This window comes from Apium graveolens, chromosome 6 (assembly GCF_009905375.1).
Source record: "Apium graveolens cultivar Ventura chromosome 6, ASM990537v1, whole genome shotgun sequence".
Classification (NCBI taxonomy): domain Eukaryota; kingdom Viridiplantae; phylum Streptophyta; class Magnoliopsida; order Apiales; family Apiaceae; genus Apium; species Apium graveolens.
In genome coordinates, this window is record NC_133652.1 from 24775206 (window position 1) to 24786072 (window position 10867).

A 10867-nucleotide genomic window follows, 5' to 3' on the forward strand; every position below is an offset into this window, starting at 1 on the left:
TGTATGTGTGAACTTATATATAAATATATATATAAGTATTATGCAGACCATATTTTTATCGGATACCGAATTAAAATACTATAAAATATACTCCCTCGGTACCTTCCAAATGTTTACATTTGGGTAGATCACGGAGTTTAAGAAAAATGATAAAGTAGTTGAGTAAAGTTAAAAGAGTGAGTTAAGTTATTGGACCGATTAGTATTATATGTATAAAGTGGGTAGAGTGGAGAGAAGTAGTGGATATAGTTATTTTAAAAATTATAAAAACTTTAGTATTTTTGAAAAATTTTGAAATGTAAACAATTGGAAGGGACATCCAAAAAAGAAAGTGTAAACAAATGGAAGGGATAGAGGCAGTATTATTTTGTAAAGTATGTTTTACGAATATCATTAATTCATTAAAATTATTGAAGATCATTTAAGTATAATGTGTATGTTCTGTAATTTGAAAAAATGTTCTGCAAACTAAATATGTTTCGTGAAATAAAATATTTTGTAATGGTTTCCATGCAGTATAGATATTCAAGATTTTTAATAAAATAATGGTCTTCGTAAAACATAATTCACAAAATAATATATTTTGCAATATTTTTATGCAAGATTTTAGTTGCAGAACATAAGTGGTTTTCGTGGCTTCAACAAAAACAAAAATGTGGTATTCATAGAATTTGATTCATAACATATATATATATATATGTATATCTATACTATACTATAATAGCCGGAATAGAGATAATTTGGTTCAACGGTTTGGTTCAACGATAATTTCCTAATTTTGATTATTACAAAAATAGATAAATAGTGTTATATATCTAATAAACTACTAAATTATTAAACTACTACTAAATATAGTATACTTATCCTACGAAACTACGAATACAACTTATCCTATTATTAAAAGATATAAATAATAGTGTTATATATCTGCTAAACTATTAAATTGTTAAACTACTAGAAATAATCTATTTATTCAATTAAATTACGATCACGTGTTATTCTATTATTTTTATTATAAATTTATAATCATTATATATTTATATAACTATTTTAAAAATATAATATAACTTGATAAAAAAATTAAAATATTAATGGGAACCCGTGTATCGCACAGGATTTATGCTAGTATATATAATAAGTGGAGAGAAATTTTTAAAAATTAGTAAAATGACATGTATATATAGGTACGGATACAAATTTCAACTTCTTTTAGCATAGAATTTTTTTGTTACGGTATAATTCCTATTTACAGTACTCTATAATTCCTCAAAGTTACAGTTACTAGGTTGTTAGACTAGCAGTAATATACAGTTATGTTGTGTCTTGTGTGCATTTAACTGTACAGTAGGTGAAGATCTACTTGTATAATCATACACTAGTTGACATTAAATTACAGCGTACTTAATATAATGTCATCTCATTATTTAAGATTATCACGTAAACTCGGGCATCTAGCGAGGGGCGTGATAGTGACGGTACATTATTTGGAAAATGTTGTGCGTATAATGTTACCAATAACATTAAATAAATTATCAGATGCCATAACCCATGTAATTTGATATCTATTTTTTGTGTTTTCAGCGTTACTTGTATCTTGTTTATACTATGGAAAAATAGTTAGATTAGCTGTGCTGCGCTTGTCATTTAAGACGAAATAATTAAAATGTTGTCATGTCCGAGCTACTCCCTCTGTTTTCTTTTATATATTATTTGATTCTTTTACAGGATAGATAATATAATATTTTTTTAAAATTTCTTTTTCTAAATTAAAATTTTAGTTATATATTTTTATTCATAAAAATAAAAATTAAAAATTATTATTCTAACTATACGATCAAAACACTTAAAAAAATGTGTAAAAGTCATATAATAAAAAATTACAACATCATAACTGCACATTAACTATTTTAAAAGACTTGCAATTTTAGCAACGGTCGTCCCCTTTTTCAATTGTACTTATCATGTCTGCGTATACCTGTGAATAGTTTTTTTACGTACAGGACATACATATGAATAGTTTAATATTTATTTGGTTGTTTGAAAGACCTGCAATACAGAAAGTCATTTACATGAATTGTGTAAACTCATGAGTTGATCGACAACTTATGCCACTTGCCTAAGGAGTACATAAAAAAATGCTGTAATTATGAAATTGGGCATAAAATATTTTATATTACGTTTAATTGAAATGAGTCTCTCTATATGTATAAATAGGTTATTTGAATCTTTGAGCACAAGTAACTTAACTCAAGTTCATGATCAACTAAATTAGGAGAACATTTATATTTATGTTACAATTCATTAATTAGATAAATAAAGATTTATTCATTTATAATCTTCTCAATAAATAGTTTATTATTCATTTAAAATAAAAGAGTTGCAAATTATTGCATGATAACTTGTATATATGTTTTATTATATATAATTATATGTAACCTTGTATCTATATACACTCACTTTGATAATTTATTTATTTTTATAAAATTAGATAAATTGATTATTCATTTGAGAGGTATTATTTTGATCAATTAAAATATACATATATACTAAGAAAATATGAAACTTTAGAAAATTCTCAAAACAAGGTTTAAATAAATTTTGAATTACAGATCAATTGTCTATTAATAATTACATAGAATATGTAGTTCAATAATAAGATTACATTAAAAAAAAATATAAACACTTAAAATAAGCTAAAAATTATAAACGCTATACAATAATATATTAGAATGAATTGAAAATATAAAGACTCTAGTGTAAGATGCAAATTTTAATATAATAACCAAACTACATATAATTATAAGAGATAGAATAACCTATTAGTAGAATCCGAGAATTTGTAAAATTAGTTGATTTTGAAAATACAGCTCATTAAAATAGAGCAAAATATTCTACATACCGGTTAGTTGAATGTTTAGTCAAAATACGCCTTTTTAAAAAAAGAATTATATGTAATGTATATTATATAATTTACAGTTGTGTCTCACAAAATACATTTGAGTCATGCATAGTATACAACTTGCGAAACTTATATAATAGAATTCGAAAATATAGAATAATTTGTATAGATGTTCATGCAACAAAGCGTAAAGATCAAATTGAGAAAAGTAGATTGTATATAACGACGAGCAATAAATATATTAAATAGTATATTAAAAAAATTAGAATTTACAAAAATATGAAAGAAAAAATATTTTTCAAGTGTGTACTAAAAGTTTATTAATGTGGAACTTGATCGAGTTACTAATGTTTGATCGTGCAACCAGTTTTAGTCTTGATCAATTTAAAATATACAGTTAAATCTCGATCAATCAATACCCTCAAAAGTGACTATCGTATTTCACTTATTGATATTATTCTTCCATTAACTAAGATTAACAAATATTTCACTATTATATTTAAAACCAGAAAATTGTTCATATAAGTTATTCATTTGATAAATATTATTTTTTGAACATTTATTTATCAAGATTGATCGGATAAACATGTAAACTTAGAATATTTGAAAAAAAATGTAAATTAAAAATTAGTTTTAGAAAAAAAAGTTAGGTTAAAGACCCGGATCTCGCACAGTCTTTTAATTCATTCAGAAGAAAATAACAAATAGAAAATCGATATCTCATTTTTTGGGAACGTTTTGGTAAGATATATTTGGACCTCTAGAATTACTCCTATAATAATAACAATTTATTTCAATGGTTGGTCTATCTATTCACTCCCGTTAGTGAAATACTTATATGAATGATGTTATAATTGATTAAAAAATCAATGCATTTATTGTATAATGACATGTAAGGCACATGAACAATTTTAACTTACGATGGAAATACATAAATTATTTATCCAGACATAATTGATCAATCTCAAGCCCAGAGATCGAAAAATTGATTATCTTGTAACACACCATATATTCATTCAGTTAATTACTTAAAATTGAATTGTTTAATGTCTTCCTAGATTCGATCCTCGGTCACCCCGAGAATTTATGAGAACAAATACTTATTTTTAAGGTTATAAGCCATATTTATAAAAAAATACATTACGATAGGAAAAGAGAAAGAAATACAAAAAATGCTTAAAATATTGGAGATTAGAATAATAAATAATATAGAAAGAAAGTCTCGAAATATGAGAGCACGATAATTGATTAGAGTTTCGCAAGATTTTTGAAAATTTGTGAATAAAATTAGAACTTAAACTTGTTTATGATGTAATATTTGAAAAATATCCAGATTTTATCACGAAGATTGTTGTTGATGGGTTATAAGTTCTTCAAAATCGTTCTTGAAAAATTGGAAATAAGGCAAGAGTATAAATATTATGAAAAATCATTAAAATTAGACAACACCCACGAGACACTATAAATATATTCACGAGTCACGACAAAGTTAAAAATTGTTGTGCACACTATCAGTATTACTCATATCAGATTCCAAATTACAAACTTTTTCAAACAACATTTTTCACACATTATTTAATTTATCACTCGCAATTTAAGTTAATGTCCCATACATGGGTTTTTATGCTAGTTTATCATGTTATTTTATAAAAAAAAATTATCTATAATTTGGTACATGTAACACATGGGAGACGGATCGGTGTAATATGTAATATACACATGCTTTCAAATTAGTTTCTTTTTTTATAAATTTTACTTAGGATCGAGCAAAATCGAATCAAAATTGGAAAACTGAACCGAACTGTACTAATTCGGTACAGTTCTTTCAGAATTTCGATCTACTCTATCGGCTCGGTCTGATTTTTAAAATAATATTTTTATACGGACCAAAGAGACTATATCATAAATTATTTAATTTTATATTATATACAATTGACACATATTTAAATATTATAATCATATTTTTTAATATTTAATTGTATTTATACACTTTTAATCACATAAATTTAGTTGTGTTTTAAATTCTATAATCTTTTATTTAGTTTTTAATACAATTTTCTTGAGAAAAAATTGGTCCATTTGGTTCAATATGGGACTGAACCTAATTATTACAATCTGATTTTGTTCAATCCATAATATAATTTCAATTTGGTTCGATTCAATAAAATATAATATTTTGTTTTTTTTATATTCGGTTCGGCCTAATTTTGAATCGAACCGAATCGAATCGACCTATTGCCGCCCTAATTTTATTTATTGAGTAAAAACTTGCTAAGAAGTGGCGTTACAATAAAATTGTGAGAGACTGTTGGACCAGCTATAAATTTCAAATAATTATGTTCCTCGTAACAACTTTCGTTTTGTTTGTACGTTCATATATATATATATATATATATATATATATAAATAATTAACAAGTAATACTCTTTAGTACTACACCCTCACACAATAAGTTAATTTGACTTTCAAATTTTTAGTACATATTTTAATATTGTAATAGAAAGTGCTTTCGTATTACTTTTGAAATTATTATTTTCTAAGTTAAGTTCATGCTTATATTTTTATTTAGAAAAAAAAATAAAGATAATGTACGTAAATACATGTTAATACATCAAAGTCAAAGTTTACTAACTACTAACACTGTGTATTTATAAACTGAACTATAAGTACGTACTTGATATCCCAGATTCCATAAACTCATCTTGGATTTCTTGATATCTCTGATTCTATACTTTCAGAAAAAAAAAAAAGGCCAGAAGATTGATGGCCGGTCGTTTGCAGGCGATTCAAGACCCAAGATACCATCTCATAAGTTGTTTAACTATATTGACAGTGCTTTTATTCTTCATCCCTATATGGATATGGCTAAGCGTGTCTATAGTAGATCAATCTTCAATCAAATTTTCTATTGAAGATTTTTACATAGCTGGAGTTGATAGCATTAATGCCGGCGCAAAGTTCAACCAGTCCATTATTTACTTCAAACTCGACATTGCGAATGAAGATGAAAGAATGGGAATTTATTATGATAATATCAACCTCACTTTCTCTTACTATAAAAGTGGAGATCATATTGTTCCAGTAGCCAACTACGCCATACAAGGATTTCGCCAGGGTGCTAATAAGGAGACCGACCGAAAAGATTATGTGGTGACGACTCGCGGGATTACATGGCAACAGATTTCCAACAATGTGTCTGTGTTGTCTTTGTCGCCTTCAGTGTCGTCTGATGTGGTGTTCAGGGTGGATTTGGCAACTGCAGTGAGGTTCAGAGAGGTTTTTACTGCAACTAAAAGCAAGAGACTTCAGGTTATGGCGTGGTGTAAGGTGGAGGTTGATCAAATAACTGGCAAAAAAGTCAGTAAAAAAGCTATTAAGCTTAAGCATTTGATCAAAAATCATGTTAGTGGCTGGGTGATTTTTGTTTTTGTCATCATGATAGTACCTACTATTCTTTCGCCATGCTCGGGTTTCTTATGTTTCGCAGGTTGTTCCAAATTGATGAGCCGGGAGTAACTGACAAACTTGTGCTTGTTATTAAGTTGGCTCAAAAAAGTTATCACAGGCTAGCGTTTGAATCTATCTATTTTTCAGACCTTAGGCTTCATGTTTTATATAAATAAACGTTTTAAATTTCATGTTACTGTAATTAATTGGTGCTTTAATTCTGCTATGAGCAGAAACATTGCAGTGTTTAGTTTATTTTGAATTGGTTTGATTCTCTGATTTTTGCAACTTAATAAAATTATGATTTGTGTTTATGCTGGAATCGAGATTATAATTTGCTTGTATCAGTGTTTAACTGTTTATACAAGTCTTTTACAAGTGTTATTTTCCCCATTTTCACACTAGCTGAATTGCAGCTTTTATATCGTTATAATGGATCATTTGGGTAAATGAGCTTTTATTATAACAACCAGTCCCAGGAGTTTACACACATATGCAATTTGTATTTAAACATCTGTTGGCATGGCCTTCATGCACATGCACCCTGTTTATAGCTAATGGTCATTTTAAGTTGTGCTAGAATCTAGAATAATTGTAAGGTCAATAATATTTCAAACCTATAATTTCGGAAAGTTGATTTAGCCAATCTAAGACACACCATCATCATCTTGTTCATAGTATTCACGCGCATACAAAGCCCCCTAGATAGAATGAAAAATTAAGCTCAAAAAGCCCTTTTCAAGGGAATTCATCCTCATCCTTCTCTAAATAGTATAGGGAAGGAGCCAGAGACCAATTAATCAAGAAACAAAATGTGGGTTTTTGGAATTAGAGGAAGATCTGGCTTCTCCTCCAATAACACAGCCGAGGATGTCACCAAGGGAATCGATGGAACTGGCCTTACAGCCATCATTACCGGTTATCATTTTCTCTTACTTATTTCGATCTCTTTGCTAGTTTTCCTCTATTATATATAATATACAAGATCTTTTTGTTGTTGTCTTTTTGAAATGTTTATTAAGAAGATAATGTGTCTGCAGATGATAAGAAACTGTTCGCTAAGCAGTTGTGGGATATATTAGCAATTGAGTTATGACTTATGAATTTTGTGTCTTACATTGTTTTCAACAAAACAAATTAAGGAAAGGCAAATATAAACCATAGAGTATATTTTATTGAAATGTTTTGGCAAAAGTTTAATTGCTCAAAAGGGTAATGCATTTCGTGAGAAAAATATTTGACATGGAGAGATTAACCTTATATGTTTCTTCTTGATATTAGTTTTATCATGACTCAGTTGTGGTAAACTTATATTTTAATGTAGGATCAACTAATGGGATTGGATATTTGAATGTAGGATCAACTAATGGGATTGGATTGGAGACTGCACGAGTCCTCGCATTACGGGGAGTACATGTAATAATGGCAGTGAGAAATGTGAGAGCTGGTGAAAAAGTTAAAGCAGAGTTGCTCGCGAAAATGCCAGATGCTAAAATTGATGTCATGGCATTAGACCTCAACTCACAGTCCTCTATCAGAAAATTTGTTGAATTATATATCTCCTCGTCTCTTCCCCTCAACATCCTTGTGTAAGAGCTATGTATCTTTTGAATAGGTGCTCAGTATTATTATGTTACATGGTTATGTTGATGACAAGCGGGACAAATCTTCTGCGTCTTGCAGTAGTAGCTTAATTTTGTTAGTAGTGTTCAGTTGATATGTTATAGCAAACAAAAAAATCTGAAATCTTTTTTTATCCCTTTCAAGTAACAATGCAGGGATCAATGCACCTCCATTTACTCTTTCTGAAGATGGAATTGAGCAGCAATTTGCAGTTAACCATTTAGGTCCATTTCTGTTGACAAATCTTTTGTTGGATACCATGAAAAACACTGCCAATGAAAGCGGAATAGAAGGAAGAATTGTCAATGTTGGATCAGCTCTACACGCTTATGGATACAAAGAGGGAATCCGTTTTGACAAAATCAATGATGAAGAAAGGTGTACATTGATGCCTATATCCTAAACACACTAGTTATTGAACTTTATGTTGTCAAATGACACGAATGTTTAGGCTTTCACCGCATGTAAGCATGATATACATTAATTATGCTCCTAACACCTTAACATTTTGGGATAGTTACTTAATTTATTATTGTAATGTAGCTCTGAAGTCCGATGAATTTCAAATTTAAGTTGTTAACTGAAGAGTCGGTAACTCTAAATCAAGTGCTTGATAATGTAACATAGCTTACATGTTAACTTCTTTCTAAAACTCTGAATAACTATATGTATTATGATCCAGTTACAATCCCACTGATGCGTTTGGACAATCAAAGCTCTGTACCATGCTCCACACTCTTGAGCTTGCAAGGCGCTTAAAGGTAATGTGTATATAATTTAGCAGTAATTATTATAGCTTTTGTTTCCATATTTTCTTATCTTAACTCAACCGCCGTCATCATCATTAATTAGGAGGAAGGAATTAATATTACTGCAAATTCGCTACATCCTGGCATTGTCGCAACAAATAATATGAAAAACCATGGCACTCTTAATAGTAAGCATTCTAAACTTTTATGTCTTTGTTTCTCTAAGAACCACCCACAACCTGTACATTACACACACCTGTTTTGTTTAAATGCTTAATTGCAGAGTTCATGCTTGTGGCTGGGAAACTTGTGTTTAAAAATGTGCAGCAGGTAATTGTTTCCCCTACATTGTATTTTATAATGTAGAACATGCATTTAGCTAAAAATTTGATTCAATCTGATAATTTCAATTTTGGTTGGTTATATATAGGGTGCATCCACTACTTGCTTTGTGGCACTGAATCCTAAAGTTAAAGGTGTTAGTGGTGAATATTTCATGGGCAATAACCTTAAACACATAAAGGCTACTACTTCCATGGCTAAGGATCCTGAACTGGCCAAAAAACTCTGGGATTTCAGTATTAACTTAACACAGCCCCAGGCCCAGAATCAGATCCAGGCCCAGCTTCAGCCCAACTGATATTTTATGAGGGTGCAAACTGCAATACACATACAAGATAAACTTGATGAACTTGGTGCTAATATGTGAAATGTATTATTCATGGTGACATACTTAATTATCATAGTTAATTATTGGTGACACATGCATAATTACACGACTTACTCTTGTTTAAGATAAATGTATACTACTTAATCATGTTTGAATTATAATTAATACATCATGATCACAGCACCTTTTTTACTGCGTATTTTCTTTTCTTTCACTTAGTTGCCTGCTATATTCTGTGCAATCTATATTTTTCTATAACTGTTGCTGGACTACAAGATTCAGAGTACACAAGCACAAGCCCAGGTCCAACATCATTGGGCCCTATCACATTCGTTATATTACTCATTGTATAAATCAGATGACTTATAATAGAATGTACAGATGTAATGTAGTTAGTCAGCATTCTGTTTTAGATAAGATGGTAGATTAGTAGCTTAATGGGTAAGTAACAATATGCAGAAAATGTTCTTCTTCTAAGTTATAGTTGCGATAGTTTAGCATTGTACATTTGTACAGACTTGTTTTTTATTAATGAAATTGGAGCTTTTTCCACAAAACGAATACTAGTTAGCCTCTTTACTGTTCTTCATCGAGCGTTTTGTTCATATTCTCGTATCTGCAATTTACAAGCTAACAGGATGCTCATATCTATTTAAACTCGTTTAAAGTTGTCAAACTCAATATTTTATGGAGTTAAAATATTTGTTTGATTTGATATTCACAAGAATATTATATCAAGCAAGAAACATTGATATTCTTTGTCACACTTTTAACAAAATTCTACAAAGGAGAATTTGTTATGTAATTGCTTCATGGCTGGCTAGGCTGCAGGTAATTTGTTTGAGGATTAATGACATACAAGTAGCTGATTATGTTTACTTCTGTGATATAATAGTATTGTTCTTTAATTAACATAGTTCCTGGAAAAGGGAACTAAAGCACTTTAAATAAATTATGTTTTAGTATTAGATGCTTGCTTGCTGTTTCCCACTTCAGCTTCTTTGCATTTTCCTGGCCCCTCCATTCCTCCTAATTTATTAATTAAAAAAAAAAGAATACGAGTTAAATATACTTTACAACCCTTATCTTTACAATAAATGTGTTTTAATATTCATGCTTTCATAGAACCAGTTTGTATCTCTTAAGTTTGAAAAAAAAAATCAATACGCATCCCTTCACCTTTCCCTTTAGTTTAACTCCGTTACAGTCCAAATTTGCAGGGATAATTTAGGCATTAAACAATGAAAATAACAAAAAGGTAAAAACAACATTATCTCTTCTTTCATCTTACTGTCTCAACATATTTCTCTTCCCTCTGAAACCCAATAAGTAAACCCTAGATAATGTGATTTCCTAGCTATGCGAGGTCGTTTATGGGTGATGATCCTTCTTCATAATGGCAAAGAAATTTCTGATTATCACTATAACAAATTTATGACGGCAAATTTACGACGGAAAAAAGTGTGCGCCTAATTTACG

The 10867-nt window shown here is 29.3% G+C and overlaps 2 protein-coding genes across 2 annotated transcripts; both read left to right on the plus strand.

Moving 5' to 3' along the window:
* The first annotated feature begins 5662 nt into the window (after positions 1 to 5662).
* On the plus strand, positions 5663 to 6415 carry LOC141664793 (protein NDR1-like). The gene has a single exon (XM_074470747.1). The coding sequence runs from the start codon at positions 5663 to 5665 to the stop codon at positions 6413 to 6415; it is 753 nt and encodes a 250-aa protein (XP_074326848.1).
* A 584-nt stretch (positions 6416 to 6999) lies between these two features.
* LOC141667438 (short-chain dehydrogenase TIC 32, chloroplastic-like) lies at positions 7000 to 9587 on the plus strand. The gene is made up of 7 exons (XM_074473936.1): positions 7000 to 7264; positions 7704 to 7935; positions 8114 to 8347; positions 8652 to 8730; positions 8822 to 8906; positions 9002 to 9048; positions 9149 to 9587. The coding sequence occupies exons 1-7, from the start codon at positions 7159 to 7161 to the stop codon at positions 9356 to 9358; spliced, it is 993 nt and encodes a 330-aa protein (XP_074330037.1). The 5' UTR covers positions 7000 to 7158; the 3' UTR covers positions 9359 to 9587.
* Positions 9588 to 10867: the final 1280 nt, after the last annotated feature.

Excerpts from the sequence above, each read along its gene's own strand:
- LOC141664793 (XM_074470747.1), top strand. The coding sequence starts at position 5,663 with ATGGCCGGTCGTTTGCAGGCGATTCAAGACCCAAGATACCATCTCATA.
- LOC141667438 (XM_074473936.1), top strand. The coding sequence starts at position 7,159 with ATGTGGGTTTTTGGAATTAGAGGAAGATCTGGCTTCTCCTCCAATAAC. Across the intron at positions 7,936-8,113 it reads CTTCCCCTCAACATCCTTGT|TAACAATGCAGGGATCAATG; the intron begins GTAAGAGCTATG and ends ATCCCTTTCAAG. Across the intron at positions 8,731-8,821 it reads AGCTTGCAAGGCGCTTAAAG|GAGGAAGGAATTAATATTAC; the intron begins GTAATGTGTATA and ends ATCATTAATTAG.